This window comes from Leptonychotes weddellii, chromosome 16 (genome assembly GCF_054177405.1).
Source record: "Leptonychotes weddellii isolate Sample4059 chromosome 16, ASM5417740v2, whole genome shotgun sequence".
NCBI lineage: Eukaryota > Metazoa > Chordata > Mammalia > Carnivora > Phocidae > Leptonychotes > Leptonychotes weddellii.
Window position 1 is genome coordinate 48,812,178 of NC_138384.1, and position 17,353 is coordinate 48,829,530.

The window sequence follows — 17,353 nt, forward strand, 5'->3', positions numbered from 1 at the left end:
GAGGGGTGAGGCTGTATGTGAGGATTATAGGCGGGGCTTAGGGGAAGGGGCTGAGAACAAGGGTGGGGCTTGAATTGGTTGGGTTGGCAGGCAGAAGGTGGGAGCGGTTTAGAAGGAATGAGTAGGGTTCATCTGAGAGGAGAGGTTTAAAGGGTGAACTGCAGGAGAGCAAGGTGTTAGGATAGGCGGGAGCTAAGAGGTGGGCATGACTGTTATTCAGGCCAAAGGGAGCGAAGGGGGTACCTAAGAAGGGAGTAAGGAAAGGAAACCCCCGAGACCAGGGGGCTTGGTGCAGCCTAAAGACCTCTGAGAGTCCCGGTGGAGAAGAAAGAGCTGCGGCTGTGGGCGGGGCTGAGGAGGGAGAGGTGGAGTTCTTGGGGACTCGGAGGTCGGGAAGAACAGGAGAAACATCGTGGGTGCTGGGGCGAGGAGGATGGATTTTTTTTTGAGACAATGGGCGGGGCTTAAGCAATTAAGCCAGAAAATGGGCGTGATTCCGAGCGGGGCCGGGGCTTAAATGCAAGATTTACGCGAGGGGCGTGTTTTAACCGGATGTCCGGAGAGTGTGGGCGGTGCCCTAGGAGGCGGGCGCTCAGGGCGCAGGCGCACGTTGCTCGGCTCGGCTACCGGAAGCGGCCTAGGCTTCCCCGTCCGCGCCTCCGAGCCAGTGCGCAGGCGCAGTTCCTCTTCCCGGTCGCCGCCACCGCCCCCTCTTTCCGCTCCTCCACGCCGGCGCCTCGGAGACGGGCGCGACTTCCGTTTCCGGGCGGGCGGGCAGGCGGGCGGCGCGGGGCTGCCGGGGAGGGGGAGGGGGCGGCACTTCCGGTCGGGCCCTCGGGTCTCCCCGGAGCGGCGGCGCCTCCTCCGCCTCCTCGGCCTCCTCCCGGCGGAGACCCCTGCGCCGGTGAGTGACGGGGCGCGTGGCCCGGGGGCCCGGGGGCAACGGGGGCGGGGGGTCCCGCCCTGGCCCGCTCTGGTCCCCACAACGTCCCCGTCAGTGTCTCTCCCGCCGGGCCCTCGCCGGGGGTCCCCAGTCACTGCTCGCTCATGAGACCTCTCCGGACATCTGCCCCATTAACGCCCCCGTGCAGGACGGCTGCCAAAGCGCCCTCGTTAGTGGCGATCCGTTAAACTGCTGCCAGGGCCCCCCACTAATGCTTTCTCGGAGGATCGCTTGTGCATAATCCCCCGTCATTGCTTCCTCCAGGACAGCCCCCGAGATGCCACCAGCATTGCCCTCCCTCATGGAGGGCAGCTGCCCGTGAGCCCTCCATTAGTACTGCCTATAGGCTGCCTCCAGAGTGTCGCCTTAGTGCTGTGCTGCAGGACTGCCCCTCTTATCTCTGTGCACACACAGCAGCCCCCAGACGTCCTACACGCCCCGCCCGCCTCCTCCTGGTGTAAAAATACTTCTGTGCTGGTCCGCAGCCCAGAATGCCTTTTTGTCCTTCTGCACCCTCCCCACCCGCCGTGGTTCTCGGGAATACCCCTTTCCACCGCCCCTCGACCCCCCTGTAGAACAGCTCCCTCTAGAGTTCTGCTCTCACACCCACATCCTCTCCCCCTTCAGGTAGAAATCGCTGCCTGTTTAGCTCCAGGCTCCAATGAAATACTTGTGCCCCGCCTCCCTCCCCTCCCCCACCGGGAGCAGCCCCTGTCTTCAGTCCTTCCGCAGAACAGTGCCCCACCGTGAGGCTGTCCCTCAGGCTGCACCTCTTTCCCTGGCCCTAAGCCCTCTCCGCCTGCCACCTCTCACCCAGCTCCATTTCATCTTCCTGGACACCCCAGAGGAGACCCCCAGCCTCACTATGGCCTGACCTCTTCTCTTCCCTAGGCATGCATGCATGCATTCATTCATTCATTCATTCATTTAGTGTTCTAAGTACAGGGCATACACAGGTGAAGGAGAGAGATACACCCAGTCTTTCATTTTGTGGGTTTTACAGTCTAGTTGAGGAGAGAGTTCAAAAACAAGTGACTAGGAAAAATGCTGCTTTCTGGGTTCTCCCAGAGCCTGATGGGCTGCTTCAGAGATGAATCCTGAATTAGCAGAGGTAACTTAGCCATGTAAAGATATGGGTGGACTGTTTCAGGCAGAGAGAATAGCAAGTGCAAAGGCCCTGAGGTGGCCATGATCATGGTGAGTGGAAGAGCACCAGGGGAGGCCAGTGAGGTTGGGGCAGAGAAATTGAAGAGAAGAAAAAGGGGACAGAGAATTTGATCTCACAGGGCCTCGGGGGTGAGGGTGTTATGATCAAATATCTGGCCTTTGTCAGCTCTACCAAGCCCAAAATGTTCTTCATTTGTTCATTCATTCATTTGTTCAACAAGTGTTTGATGAGGACCTGTTGCACGCTAGGGATGCGGTAGAGAACAGAATAGACAAAACCCCCTGCCCTCGTGGAGTGCCTATGCTAGTTCATGGGACAATTAAAAAACAAAATACCCTGTGTGAAGAAAATACAGCAGGATCAGGGTATGGTTACAAGGGAGAAGGCAAGAAGGCCTCCTTCAAAAGATTCCCATTGTCATCTTGTTGCTCCAAAACACCACACACCAAAAACTTACAGCTGTGTGCGAACCTTGTCCCTCCTGGACAACTGTGGCCAAGCGGGGGCTGCTCTTACTAGCTCCCCCCAAGAGTGAAGTGGTTAAGAGGGTGAGTCCTGCATTCTTCCAGTGTTCACATCTCTGAACAGACCACTCCCTCTTTTCCTAGCCCCATTCATTCACTTATTTCACATATATTTTCAGAGACAGGCACTGTTCTAGGTTCTGGGATAGAACAGTGAACAAAACAGATAAAAACCCTTGCCTGTATGGAACCTACCTTCTTGAGGGGGAGGCCGGCAACAAGACAAGCAGAATATGTGGTTTATTAGGTGATGCTGACAGGGAAGCACAGAAATGAAGCAGGCTGGGAAGAGCAGGAACGTTGGTCTGGATGACAGGTTACAGTGGTCATAGAGAGCCTCACCAAGGAGAGAGCATTTGAGCAGAGACATGAAGGAGGTGAGGGGGAGAGAGAAGTGTATAGATAACAATCAGAGCATTCCAGGCAGAAGCAACAGCCCATGCAAGGGCCCTGGGGCAGGAATGTTGGCACATTGGAGGAGCAGCCCGGTGGCCGTGGAGGCTATGCAGGTCATCATAAAGACTTTGACTTTAAGTGAGATGGGTGTCACTGCACGGTTTGAGCAGAGGAGGGACATGGTTTGGCCTTAGTCATCCTGTCTATTAAATGAGACTAATAGCAGTGCTTATCTTATGAACCTGTTACGAAGTTTGATTGAGACAAGCCACATAAGGCACCTAGTAACTGTGCTTATTAGTGTTCAGTAAATGCTGGTGGCTAGCTCTAGGGCCAGGTGGCACGGAAGCGGGGTGAAGTATATTTCTAGTATAAGGCGGAGTGGGGCCTTCCTTATTTTGGAGAGCGAATATTGAAGGACAGCATGCCGTCGTGAGTAACGCACTGTGGAGCCCCACTGCCCTCCTTCAATTCCTTGCTCCACTACAGCCTGTTACTGTTGTGACCTCAGGAGATTAGTTGATCTCTCTAGCCCTCAGTCTCTTCCTCTGTAAAACAGAGTTAATAACGGTAACCATCCTCTTGAGTTAACAGGAAGACTTGTTGAGTCAACACACGTAAAGGGTTTAGAAGAGCACTTGGCCTGAAGAAAGCACTTCACATTACGTGTTACTCTGTGTCACTGTTACTGTTATTAACAGACTAGACTTTCATCACAAGTCAACTCTGGTGCAACAGAATGGCCCACCAGTCCTGGTATCGGAGAGACCTGGAATCCAATACCTGCTTTCCCCTTTACTGGTTACGTGACCTTGGGGAAATGACCCCCCCCTCAGTTTCCCCAGTTATGAAGCGGGACCAATAGCAGTGCAGGACCACTGTGAGGCATCGGGGTGATGCCACAGCTCAGACCGATTGAACAATAAACATGGCTGTTAGGATTATGACTCCTGCCCTGGGGAGGGCCTCCCCCCATCATGCCACTCTCCACACGAAACCCTCCCATGATATGTCTCTCCTTAGAAAGACACTAATTTAAGGCTTGGAAAGAGGAAAGGCCTCCCGTTTCCTCGTGGAAAGGCTGTGAGCCTGATCAGTTCTGCCCCCCAGGACTACTCCCTGCTCCTCAGGGCAGCAGCTCTTCAGCGTTCTCCTACTCGCCCTTGGGTCAGTCGCTCCTTATAACATCACTGCCCTTTAAATTCCCTTTTCTGGGGGCCCCCTCCCCCATGTCAATTCCACCTCTGCTAAATGTCCCCCTCCCTCCCTCAGGGAGTTCTGGATAGCTCAGTCTCATCCCTTTGCTCATTCAACAAATATTTATAAGTGTAGGCTATCAGTTTACCTCTGAGCCCTACTTTAGCTGCATCTTCACTAAGTTTTGGTAGGTTGTGATTTCACTTTTATTCATCTGGGGTTCCTTGAGATTTCTTCATGGACCCACTGGCGATTTAAGAGTGTGTTTAATTCCCACGTATCAGCAAATCCTTAACCAAGCAACCACACTGTACTGGGTGCTGTGCTCGGTGCTGGGGGGGGGCCACAGCGGCAAACAAGACAGGCCAAATCCCCATCCTCTTAGGTAAACACATGGTGAAGGAAATACATGCAGCAAGTCATGGAAGTGACAGTGGTGAAAAATGCAGCAAGACGAGGGGTTAGGGAGGACAGGGTGGGCACGACATCTGAGCAGAGACCCGAAGCAGGCACAGGACGGAGGCTTGATGTCGGAGAACATTCTCACCACATCACTGCTGCATCCGTTCGAGATGGTGACCCCCTTCCCCTCCCACCCAGCCCCTGGCATGACCCCCCATAACCTAGAGAACACCCCCAAATAAGGCTCCTGCCCCCACAGTTCCACCCCACCTTTGTCCACCTTAGAGAGCAACCTGGTAAAACAACCCTGTGCGGGGAGGGGGTGGGCTGAGCCACAGGCTTGCTCTGTGACCAAGTCACTTGACTTCTCTGTGCTTTTGTTTTGTCAGATGGGGATAATGGTAGTTCCTATGTCATAGTCTCATAGATTTGTGGGGATTGAGTTAACATATGTAATGGGCTTGGAACATCAGGCCTGTAGGAAATGCCCAGGCAAATTGTTGTTATTAATATGTACTCTGACAGAGGTGAGCCAGGGCGGTGGCTTCTTCCCTAAGACACTCGCCTCCCAACCGCCTCAATTCTACCATGTGCTTCTTTCTGCCCACCCGGCTCACTCTAGCCTGGTCTCCCAGATTTAGGTGTCACCTACAGGCTTCCACTACCACTCCAGCCATGCCTTTGTTCCTTCTGGAGATCAGATGAACTAGAGGGGGTGTGAAGGGCATAGGATGTTGAATCTCATCCAAGGACACCCAGAGCTAGAGACTAAAAATATCGGCCTCTTGGCGAGGGGAGTGGAGGGGACACCTTTCACCTGTGGGGGGGAGAGAGCCAGCTGGATGGATGGGGGCTGATGGGCCCTGGCCTTGGTAGTCACCACTGACCCCTTCCGTGGGCTGGGCATAGAGCCAGACCCCCAGGGGCCAGGGATTATGGCCAAGAAGCATGCCACACCTCGGGGGCTCTTCTCTCTACTGGCTCTGCACCGACTTGGTGGGGGCATTTCCACAGCCCCCTGGGTGGCTCAGGTTCAAAAATTAATTGTAGGAGCTGAGCTTCAGGTGGGAGTAGGGGGTCCAGACATGGACAGCTGCCATCTGGAATGAAAAGTACTATAAAGGAGGGGTGCCCAGAGGATGACTGCCATGGCAGGGCCGAGGACAGGAACTGCACTCCCTGGGCAGCTGCTCGCTGGTCGGGCTCCTCCCAGGTGTGTGATGACCTGAAGGTACAGATGGTCCTGGGGACTGAAAGCTCTGCCAGTAAGTGTTTCCTTACGTCCTAGGTGAGCTCCCTTGAGTCCCCTGCAGCCTAGGGGCCGCCCCCTTTTAGAAATGGAGAAAGTGTGGATCGGGAAGGAGATGGGACTTGAACCCAGGTCTGCCCGGGTGCAGGGCGCACACATATTTTCTACTGTGTCAGGCTGCCTTCCCTCTCAGTGCCTGTCCTTCTGCCGTAACTTGTTTCTTCCAGGCAAACACATTCTGTTTCCCACCTTGTAGTAAAAGAACACCTCCCCCCAACACTGATTTCATTTCCATTGTCTTGGTTTGTCCTGACTTTTTATCGCTACCAGCGAGAGTGGTATCCATAGAATACCTTCCACTTTACCAGTGCCTGGGAAGTGCCCGAAGCATCCACCCGAAGGCCTTACGTGATGTGCTTATTGGATCCTCACATCAGCCTTGCGAAGTAGGGATGTGCTTTGTCACCTCTTATTTGTAGATGAGGAAAGCCAAGCACAGAGAGGTTCGGGCACTTGCCTGGGGTCACACAGCTAAAATGTGGTGGGGCTCAGAGTATCTGGCATTCTGGCTCTAGAGTCCACCCTCTTTTATTATCATTTTACAGAGGCAAAACCTGAAGGGATTGAGGACAGGGCTCGTGTGTGTGTGTTTTGGAGAGGAGGGTAGGGCGCCGTGCCGATGCCCAAGAGTTTGCCAGGGGACTGTGGCCAGAGGCCAGGATGCTGGGAGAATGAGATTGGGGGTGGGGAACCGAGGGTCTGCAGGCAGCACTGGGGAAGGGGTCTGGGGGATGGGTAGAGAGGATGTGTGAAGACCCCAGAAACAACGGGGAAAATGGAAGGGATGGGAGAGGAGGAGCAAAGAAGGTGGCCGGCGGCAGAGAAGAAGTCTGCCCTATGGGGGGGAGGGACAGGACAGGAGAGGAGAGGAGCAAGGCTGGAAGATGGAGTGTGTCCCCGGCACTTGGACACGTCCTCCAACGCGCACAGCTCCCGAGCCGGCGCCTGGTCCTGTTTGCTCAGCCCCATCCTCTTCTCTGCAGGGTCTCCGTCGCCCACCCCGCCCGAGATGGAGGCAAACGCAGCAGGCAGTGCGGCCGGGGGTGGTGGGGGCAGCGGCATAGGGGGCGAGGACGGGGTTCACTTCCAGAGCTACCCCTTCGACTTTCTGGAGTTCCTCAACCACCAGCGCTTTGAGCCCATGGAACTCTATGGGGAGCACGCCAAGGCGGTGGCCGCGCTGCCCTGCGCCCCCGGGCCGCCGCCCCAGCCCCCACCCCAGCCTCCTCCGCCCCAGTACGACTACCCGCCCCAGTCCACCTTCAAACCCAAGGCGGAGGCGCCGTCCTCGTCGTCGTCCTCGTCGTCGTCCTCGTCGTCGTCCTCTTCATCCTCTTCCTCCCAGGCCAAGAAGCCCGACCCGCCCCTGCCGCCCGCCTTCGGCCCCCCCCCACCCCCCCTATTTGATGCTGCCTTCCCCGCCCCGCAGTGGGGCATCGTCGACCTCTCTGGACACCAGCACCTTTTTGGGAACCTGAAACGCGGAGGGCCCGCATCCGGGCCGGGGGTGACGCCGGCGCTGGCGTCCCCCACTGGGACCCCGGGGCCGCTTCCCGCCCCCTCCCAGACCCCGCCCGGACCTGCCGCGGGGGCGGCCTGCGACCCCAGCAAGGACGACAAGGGCTACTTCCGCAGGCTGAAGTACCTGATGGAGCGGCGCTTCCCCTGCGGCGTGTGCCAGAAGTCCTTCAAGCAGTCCTCGCACCTGGTCCAGCACATGCTGGTGCACTCGGGGGAGCGGCCGTACGAGTGCGGCGTCTGCGGCCGCACCTACAACCACGTGTCCAGCCTCATCCGCCACCGCCGCTGCCACAAGGACGTGCCGCCCGCCGCCGGGGGCCCGCCTCAGCCGGGGGCGCCGCTCCCGCCGCTGGGCCTGCCCGCGCCCGCGGCCGGCGCGCCCCCCACCGCTGCCCCCACCCCCGTGTCCTCCGGCCCCCCCGCCCCGCCCTCCGCCGCCGCCGGCGCTGCCACCGTGGCCTCCACCGTCGCGGAAGGCAGCGGTGCCCCCGCCGGGGTGGGCGTCCCCCCTCCCGCGGCGGGGGGCGGCGAGGGCCCGTTTGCCTGCCCGCTCTGCTGGAAGGTCTTCAAGAAGCCCAGCCACCTCCACCAGCACCAGATCATCCACACCGGCGAGAAGCCCTTCTCCTGCTCGGTGTGCAGCAAGAGCTTCAACCGCAGGGAGAGCCTCAAGCGGCATGTGAAGACGCACTCGGCGGACCTCCTGCGCCTGCCGTGCGGCGTCTGCGGGAAGGCCTTCCGCGACGCCGCCTACCTGCTCAAGCACCAGGCGGCGCACGCGGGCGCAGGCGCGGCGGGGCCTCGGCCTGTGTACCCCTGCGACCTGTGTGGCAAGTCCTACTCCGCACCCCAGAGCCTGCTCCGGCACAAGGCCGCGCACGCCCCACCCGCCGCCCCCGACGCGCCCAAGGACGTGGGGGCCTCCGTCCCGCAGCCCCCGCCCGCCTTCCCTGCGGGCCCCTACCTCCTGCCCCCTGACCCTCCGGCCACAGATAGCGAGAAGGCCGCGGCCGCCGCGGCGGCAGTGGTCTACGGCGCCGTGCCCGTCCCGCTGCTGGGGGCCCACCCGCTGCTGCTTGGCGGGGCCGGGACCAGCGGGGCCGGGGGCTCCAGCGCCAGCGTCCCTGGAAAGACGTTCTGCTGTGGCATCTGCGGGCGGGGCTTCGGGCGGCGCGAGACTCTGAAGCGCCACGAGCGCATCCACACCGGCGAGAAGCCCCACCAGTGTCCCGTGTGCGGGAAGCGCTTCCGGGAGTCCTTCCACCTGAGCAAGCACCACGTGGTGCACACCCGCGAGCGGCCCTACAAGTGTGAGCTCTGCGGCAAAGTCTTCGGCTACCCACAGAGCCTCACCCGCCACCGCCAGGTGCACCGCCTCCAGCTGCCCTGCGCCCTGGCCGGGGCTGCCGGCCTCCCGGCCACCCAGGGCGCGCCAGGGGCCTGCGGGCCGGGCGCCTCGGCCTCTTCTGCGGGGGCCGCGGATGCACTGAGCTACGCCTGCTCGGACTGCGGCGAGCACTTCCCCGATCTCTTCCACGTGATGAGCCACAAGGAGGCTCACATGGCGGAGAAGCCCTACGGCTGTGATGCGTGCGGCAAGACCTTCGGCTTCATCGAGAATCTCATGTGGCACAAGCTAGTCCACCAGGCAGCCCCCGAGCGCCTGCTCCCGCCCGCCCCCGGCGGCCCCCAGACCCAGGATGGCTCCAGCAGCGCCGACGCGGCCGGTGTGCTGGACAACGGGTTGGCGGGAGAGGTGGGGGCGGCTGTGGCAGCGCTGGCAGGGGTGTCCGGGGGTGATGACGCCAGCGGGACGGCGGTGGCTGGGGGCGGTGGGGGTGCCAGTTCAGGTCCTGAGCGTTTCAGCTGTGCCACGTGTGGCCAGAGCTTCAAGCATTTCCTGGGCCTGGTGACTCACAAGTACGTGCACCTGGTGCGGCGGACCCTAGGCTGTGGCCTCTGCGGCCAGAGCTTCGCTGGGGCCTACGACCTGCTCCTGCACCGCCGCAGCCACCGGCAGAAGCGGGGCTTCCGCTGCCCAGTGTGCGGCAAGCGCTTCTGGGAGGCAGCCCTGCTGATGCGCCACCAGCGCTGCCACACCGAGCAGCGGCCCTACCGGTGCGGGGTGTGCGGTCGAGGCTTCCTGCGCTCCTGGTACCTGCGGCAGCACCGCGTGGTGCACACCGGCGAGCGCGCCTTCAAGTGCGGCGTGTGCGCCAAGCGCTTCGCGCAGTCCTCCAGCCTGGCGGAGCACCGGCGGCTGCACGCCGTGGCCCGGCCCCAGCGCTGCGGCGCCTGCGGCAAGACCTTCCGCTACCGCTCCAACCTGCTGGAGCACCAGCGGCTGCACCTGGGGGAGCGCGCCTACCGCTGCGAGCACTGCGGGAAGGGCTTCTTCTACCTGAGCTCCGTGCTGCGCCACCAGCGCGCGCACGAGCCGCCGCGGCCCGAGCTCCGCTGCCCGGCCTGCCTCAAGGCCTTCAAGGACCCCGGCTACTTCCGTAAGCACCTGGCGGCGCACCAGGGCGGCCGGCCCTTCCGCTGCTCCTCCTGCGGCGAGGGCTTCGCCAACACCTACGGCCTCAAGAAACACCGCCTGGCTCATAAAGCCGAGGGTCTCGGGGGTCCTGGGCCGGGGGCGGGCACCTTGGCGGGAAAGGACGCCTGACAGGGAGGGGCGTCCCCTTGCGCACTCACCCGTCCCCAGTTGCTGATCAGACTCTTACCCCTCCTCGCTGTTGCCCCAGCCATCCTTCAGGACTCCAGACAGACTAGTCTCCTTTAAGGCCCATGCCCTACAGACTCAAGACTGGATCACTCCCATCCCGGACCTCTCTGGTCCTCGTCTCATCCTGCCAGCCACTGAACTTGATCCTCCGTCCAGTCCCGTTTTGTAACCTTCATCAGCGCCCCCCCCCCCCGCAGCATTCTGTCCCCCAGTGAGCTTTTGTGGAGGATGTGGGTCTGAACTGCCCCTCCCCATTCCTTTGGGATCTGGCTGGGAAGTGGAGTATAAGTGGAGTTGGGAGGGCACAAGGGGACTGGGTGCTCTTTTGGATTGTGGGGTGGGGGCGGGGTGGCAGACGCGGCTTGTACAGAGCGGAGAATAATAAATCTTACCACAGGGCCGCTGGAGTCCTTTCTTGCATCCCAGGGAGAGGGGATTAAGTGCTGACAAAGAGAAAGTTGAGAACTTTTGTTTCCCAGGGATTTGGATTCCCCAGCACCCTCTGCCGCGTCCTCATGTTTTCTGCTTTGCCTCATTCAACTGGTAATTGCTGAGGATTTACCATATCCAAGTTGTAGTCTGCACCTTGAGCAAAGGGAGATGAACAAGACAGGTAAGTTTCTGTTCTCGGAAACTGACAGTGTACCCGGACTCCTTCCCCTTCAAAGATGTTTTCGGCATTTGTCTGCTTGGCCGGCATTTCCTGAAGCCCCCTGTCTGCCGGGTGCTTCACTGGACACTGTGGAAACACGAATTGGATATGCTCCTTGCCCTCGAGTAAGGTGGAAGAGATCCCTTGTTAAGCCATTGCCGTGTCCCAGCGTTGTACGGACCCATGTTTCTTACAGCCTCACCCATCATGCCTGTCCCTCCGGGATAATTTGGAGGAGCTTCAAAAGCCCTTCCAACAGCCCTCATTTCCATTGTTGCAACAGCGAGCCATGTGCCCTTCCAACGTGCGTTCGGTTCTCCCATCTGTCAGAAGAGGAGGCTGAGGTCCTGGGAGAAGAAAGAAGCTCCAAGGACACCTAGCAAGTCCGTGGTAGAACCGGGGCTGCAGGCCCAGGGTGCCTCAATACTGAAACTTGAAGACCAAGCTGGTTCAGGGACACTGCTTGGGCAGGTCCAGTTGGACCCACACGAGGGCAGCAACCTAGCGTGGCCAACGTATGCCCGTGCTGAAGGTCCAGCATAAGACACACCCGGTGCCCGTGCCCCGGGGGCACCACCATGAAAGTACGTGGAATGATCGCTGGGGGCTGAGAGCATGGAGGAGTCACCTTATCAGACTGGGGGCTGGCCAAGCTTCCCGGAGGAGAAAGTGATGCCCGAACAATAACAAAAGCCACAGAGGCTTGCCAGGTAATGTGAGCAAAGAATTCTAGGTGGAGGGTTTAGTGTGCCTAACTAGACCCAGCTATTCCAGAGAATCTTAAAAGATGAGTATGGGGGGAGAGGTTGGGGTATGGGAGGCTGCATCCTGAAGGGCTTTGGATTCCAAATAGTGAAGCTTAGACGATGTTGTAGGCTAGAGGCTGGCAGCTGGCAGCTGCTGGGCACAAGCCGCTGACACCCTTTGTTTAGCTCATGCATTAAAAAAAAAACAAAGTTTGACTTAGTTGCCAACATTTGAAAATCAGAAGGTTTTGCACAATGAACTAATGCAACTTCTGAAAAATTTGCAAGATTTAGCAACCCAGCCTGCCCTCCCCCAGAGCTGGGTAACCTCCGCCCTCTTCAAACAGAGCACACACTCTCGGATCTGCCACCAACTCCTGCCCGGCCTCGAAGCTCAGCACTGAGCGCAAGTGTCAGCTGCCATGTGTCACTGGTGCTGTGCTTTCCCCCTTGCATCCAGCCACCTCCCTCATTTATTGACACAGCCACCCCGCTCCTATAGGCGTTTATGCTTGTGATCCTGTCTCAAAGCCACAAGGAGCAGTGGGTCCATGAGGCTGTAGTATGGAGACTGGAGACGGTGCTGCTGGGTAGGTATCCAACTGTGGGGCCACTGTTGGCTTGGCCCACAAGAGTAGTGGTGATGAAGAGTGTTCAGATTTCAAAGATACTTAGCTGGCTCAACAGCAGGAAAGGGATGAGGATAGGGATTAGATGAGTGCACGAGGGGTGAAGGCTTCAGGAACCCACCCAGTTTCTAGCTTGGATGCTCATGCCACAGGCATTTCTTTGGAGGAAACGGAATGAGTTCTGCTGGTGCTCTGACCTAGGGGGTATCTCGTGGGAGGTGTTGGGTGAACAGGAAGGTGTGCAAGTCTAGGGCTCTCCCTCCTTGATAGGCGTACTGATCACAGGAGTCCCTTCCTTTTGCCAAACTTCCCTGACATCCACGCCACAGCTGAAACACGTATCACTGAATAGAGATCTAAAAATGAGGAAACGGTTTTGGAGAGAGAGATGCTGCAATTCACTGCTCATGGCAAGACCACTGTGTGGGCCCTCTGCCCCCACCCCCAAACACAAGACTGACATAGATAAACCCTTCAGAAAGTCCTTTAATAGGAGAACTGGAGGTTCCCCCCTCCAGCTCCCCGGTCCTCCTCACGCCCCCACCAGAGTGACTCAGTTCTTCCCACACCCACTGTACACAGGCCAGCCCACCATGCTGCCATCTCCCAGCCCTTCCTTGGGGTAGCCTTGGGTCAGGCATTAAGCTGTTTGCTTCACATTGGGAGTGGAGGAAATCAGAGAAACCTGAGACTACTTTGTAGCCCTGGGGGCCATGGGCTCTGAACCTAAAGCCTTATGAGAGGGATATTAGGTGGCTGTTTGCTGTCCGGATTTTTTTTGTTGCTTCGGAGTCGGTGGGTTAAGGAGGGACCACCATGGGAGCGGGAGCAGCTCTTGGAGTCAAGATCTTTATGGTCAGGCTTACATCCTTGAGGCTTGAGAGCTCTTGGCTAGGACGTGGGGACCCTCTGGCTTCAAGGTGATGGGATCCCAGAGTCTCTATGGAGGACCTGGTGGGCGTCTTCTGCCTGAGGGTGGGTAGGCATCCCAGGTTCAGTGCAATCCAGTGAGGTAGGAAAAGATTCCATCCTGGCCCACCCTAGGCCCCAAGATAGTCCACGGTTCTGCAGATGAAGGGCTAGCCCAGAGACACCAGGGCAGCCCCTGGTTCTGTCCCTTCCATTCAACCCTGGCTCCCCCGCTGTAGTGCCCAGGCTCTGCTGGGACAAGCTGTGTCTTGCACGAGGACAACGCAACGAGCAGGCAGACTGGGCAGTGGAATCCAGCCCATGTTCCTCACATTTAACCGAGCACCCACAGGGTGGTGTCTGTGCCTTTCTGAGTCTCATGGAGGTGCTGTATGGGTTTGTGGGTGTCCCAAAACTGGCTCTGTGTTCTCCCGCACTAGCTGCTCGTGGCCATCTCTGTTAGCTCTTGTCACCTCTCCCCCAATCTCCCCTCTCCTGCCTCCTTTTCCCACCCACCCCCTCCCCTGCGATCTGCCTCCTACTCCCTGTCCCGTGTTAATGCTCCCACGGCCCTGCTCTCCCAGCCTACTGGTCGACCTCCACCTTCACCTTGGCCACCTCCCCTTGCCCTTCTTCCAGACTGCTTCCCGGCCCACACCCACTCCCTGGCCCCTCGGGCCCTGACGCCAGCTGGCTGCCAGAGTCCCCCGGCCCTGGCCCGTGGAAGTGGGTGCGCTGGTGCTTGCGGAAGTTAGAGGAGTTGTTGAAAGTGCGATCGCACAGGGCGCAGCGGAAGGGGCGCTCGCCGGTGTGGATGCGCGCGTGGCCGCTCAGCACCGAGGACTGCGTGAAGCCCTTGCCGCAGATGCCGCAGTGGTAGGGCCGCTCGCCCGTGTGCACCCGCTCGTGGTCGCGCATGTCCGAGGAGCGGCGGAACGGCTTGGCGCAGAACCTGCAGGCGAAAGGCTTCCCCGCCGCCGCGCCCGCCGCCGCCGCCGCCAGCACCACCTCCGACCTCTCCTGCGGCGCCCCGGGCCTCCGATCCCGAGCCGCGGCCGCCTCCGGGGGCCCCTGAGAGGGCGCTGGCTCCACCCCGTGTCGGTGCTGGTGCCGCAGCAGGGACGCCAGGGCCCTGAAGGCCCGGGGGCACAGGGGGCAGCGGTAGGGCCGCTCCCCCGTGTGCAGGCTGTAGTGCGCGCGGAGGCTGGCGGGGCCCGGACAGCTGTGGCCACACACGTGACACCGGCTGGGGTCCCCGCCCTGCCCGCCGCCCTCCGCCGCTGCCAGGTGGCCATGTTCATGGAATAGCAGCTCAGAGACCAGCCGGAAGGCAGCTGGGCACAAGGCACAGTGGAGGGAACCTGGCTCCGGGGGCTCGGGCACCAGCGTGGTGTCTGTCACCCTCACCACCTGGATCTCGATGAGGTCACTCGGGGGTGCGGCGGGGCGGCCGTCATCTGGCACCAGGACCTGGGGGGGGGGCGGGGCGGGGAGAAAAAACCAGGAGCCTGTGGACCCTTCCTCAGGGCCTCCCCAGCACGCCCCCACTTATTAAAACACCCATCTCGGGGCACCTGGGTGGCTCAGTGGTTAAGCATCTGCCTTCGGCTCAGGTCATGATCCCAGGATCCTGGGATCGAGCCCCGCATCGGGCTCCCTGCTCGGCGGGAAGCCTGCTTCTCCCTCTCCCACTCCCCCTGCTTGTGTTCTCTCTCTCGCTGTGTCTCTCTCTGTCAGATAAATAAATAAAATCTTGGGGTGCCTGGGTGGCTCAGTCGTTAAGCGTCTGCCTTTGGCTCAGGTCATGTTCCCAGGATCCTGGGATCGAGCCCCGCAGTGGGCTCCCTGCTTGGCAGGAAGCCTGCTTCTCCCTCTCACTCCCACTGCTTGTGTTCCCTCTCTCGCTGTGTCTCTCTCTGTCAAATAAATAAATAAATAAATAAATTCTTTAAAAACAAAAAACAAAAAAACACCCATCTCCCTTGTAGCATACTGGGCCCTTCAGTTTCCAGATCCTGCTCTCCATCCTCCAGGATTCTGCAGTATCCCTATCAAGACTTCCACTCCTGTCCCAACCGCATCACGGATCCGGCCACTTCTCTCCTCTACCCCAGTTAAAAGCCAATTATTTCTTGGCCTGACAACTGAAAAAGCCTCCTGAGCAGAACCCCTGTTTCTAGGTCTGCTACCTCCCCAAAGCAGCCTGACTGGCCTTTTGAAAATGGAAATGAGATAGTCCTTTTCCCACTCAAAACCCTCCCCTGGCTTCAACTGCATTTAAAATCCAAAGCCGTCATCATAATACCCATCATGATCTGGCTCCGGCTGGTCTCCGACCCCAGTGTAAATATAAGCTGGCACACAGCTGACTCCTCTCATCTAAATTTAGCTCCCCCCTTCACCCCCACTCTATCAGCTCACTCTTTATTTCCTTTATAGCATGTAGCACAATAAATATCCTTTATTGTCTCTCTCCTCTAGACTGTGAGCTCGAAGAGAATACAATCCTCATCTGTTTTGTTCACCTCTCTATATACTGAGCCTAAGTAGGAGCTCAGGAAATGTTTGTTGTTACTCTCCAGTCCTGAGTGGGGAAAGCTCCTAAGTCACCTGGAGCAGTCATTCCTCCCCCCAAAATCCTCCCTTAGGCATTCGAGACACGTCACTCGGACTCTTGCGGAATCATTACCCCACTCCAACGTGGGTGCCCCGACCATAACTACCCGCATTTGTCTTTCAGGGTCACCTTCCCAACCTTCCACCCAAGTCCAATAGCCCCAGAATTTCTGAGGCCCCGCCCCTCGGAAGATCCCGCCCCGTAGTTACACAAACTCAATCTCTGAGACCTCTCCCTGGACTCATCCCCCTCCCAGATGTTCCACCCAACCCCCTCCTCTGGCCCCGCCCCGCCAGGGCCCCGCCCCCACTCTCATTGGCTCCTCCTTAGGCCACGCCCCTCGCGCACCCCGAGAAGCACCGCCTCCAGACCCGGAGCCCTAAATACCTCCCCCTCCCAGCCTTCATTGGCCCCGCCCCGGCCCCGCCCCCTGCCCTGAGACCTCCTCCCGCCTCGAGTCCCCGGCCCAGGCCACTTCCCCGCCCGCACCAGGTCCGGCGTCTCCGGGGATCGCGGCTCCGGGGCCGCTGAGCTCGGACTCGGGGGCTCCGGGCTCGCGGCGGCCATCTTGTGCCCAGGCCCCGCCCCCAGGCCCGTGGTCCCTGTGGGAGGGGGCGGGGCTCGGACCGTCGTCAGAGGCGCCGCGCAGGCGCACACTGGCGGGCAGGGGGCGTGGCTCTGCGAAGGCCGCGCCTCGCCCACCCGGGGGGCGTGCCGCGTCCCTTCTGACCACCTGTCAGCGACCCCGAGGGCCCTGGGAGCTTGCAAACACCCACAGGTCGGTGCGACGTCTGGAAACGCACATGGGCGACCGTGGAGAAGTCGCCACACCGCTCTGGGCCACGTACACATAGTCTTCTCTATAAAACTGGAGAGGTGTTGTGAAAACTCGATGAGAAAAGAGGTATGGGACACCTTTGAACACCCTTAGGTTTTCTTGGGACGCCATGGTAGGTGATGCTTAAACACTACCATCGTTCCTAAATGAGCTGTTTCTCCCCCTTCTGGGGGACATGGTAACATTGCACTTTCCTTTGAATTTGGTCGTGGCCCCGGTGGGTTTCCTTGGCCAGTGGACTGTCAGAGAGAGCAGGTGCATCACCTTCAGCTCGCGGCGAGAGCCTGCGGGCCCTTCGCCAGGATCCCCCCTGCCCATCCGTGCTTGGCATCGGCTGGTTGCCATCAGCCCGAGTTCCAGAGCGTCTACAGTGAACAGAGCTTGGTGCTGGACCTCCTGAGCTGCAGCGTTTATGTAGCGTACAAAAAAACGTTTTATTTTGTTAAGCCGCTGAGCCATTGTGGTGGTTCCTACTACAGGTGTAAGCTGTTCCATCTTAACTGATACACATACGGAGCCTTTTATTTGCATTTATTTTATTATAAAGTATATAAATGAGTATTCAGTAATATAAACTGCCCATACTCAGTAATAACCTTAAAATACACAACGTTACAGATACAATCTAAGTTGTGTACCCCTCCCCCATTCTCCCACCCTCCCCTGAGGTTAGATTTTGCGTTTTCTGTTTATCATTCCCAGGCATGTCTTCCTTATTTTCCTACACATACGAAATTGTTCTGTGTGCTTTAAATTTTTTCTAATAAGGGGCGC

At 59.0% G+C, this 17,353-nt stretch overlaps 2 protein-coding genes across 2 annotated transcripts; one reads left to right on the forward strand and one right to left on the reverse strand.

Annotated features, from left to right (window-relative positions):
• The first annotated feature begins 537 nt into the window (after nt 1–537).
• ZNF865 (zinc finger protein 865) lies at nt 538–14,906 on the forward strand. The gene is made up of 2 exons (XM_081807349.1): nt 538–904; nt 6,923–14,906. Exons 1-2 carry the CDS (start codon nt 553–555, stop codon nt 10,126–10,128), a joined length of 3,558 nt encoding a protein of 1,185 aa, XP_081663475.1. The 5' UTR covers nt 538–552; the 3' UTR covers nt 10,129–14,906.
• Nucleotides 12,684–16,332, reverse strand: ZNF784 (zinc finger protein 784). The gene is made up of 2 exons (XM_006750013.3): nt 16,231–16,332; nt 12,684–14,594 (listed from the first exon to the last, which is right to left on the reverse strand). Exons 1-2 carry the CDS (start codon nt 16,306–16,308, stop codon nt 13,710–13,712), a joined length of 963 nt encoding a protein of 320 aa, XP_006750076.1. The 5' UTR covers nt 16,309–16,332; the 3' UTR covers nt 12,684–13,709.
• Nucleotides 16,333–17,353: the final 1,021 nt, after the last annotated feature.

Excerpts from the sequence above, each read along its gene's own strand:
- ZNF784 (XM_006750013.3), bottom strand. The coding sequence starts at position 16,308 with ATGGCCGCCGCGAGCCCGGAGCCCCCGAGTCCGAGCTCAGCGGCCCCG. Across the intron at positions 14,595-16,230 it reads CCCCGGAGACGCCGGACCTG|GTCCTGGTGCCAGATGACGG; the intron begins GTGCGGGCGGGG and ends CCCCCCCCCCAG.
- ZNF865 (XM_081807349.1), top strand. The coding sequence starts at position 553 with ATGTCCGGAGAGTGTGGGCGGTGCCCTAGGAGGCGGGCGCTCAGGGCG. Across the intron at positions 905-6,922 it reads CGGCGGAGACCCCTGCGCCG|GGTCTCCGTCGCCCACCCCG; the intron begins GTGAGTGACGGG and ends TCTTCTCTGCAG.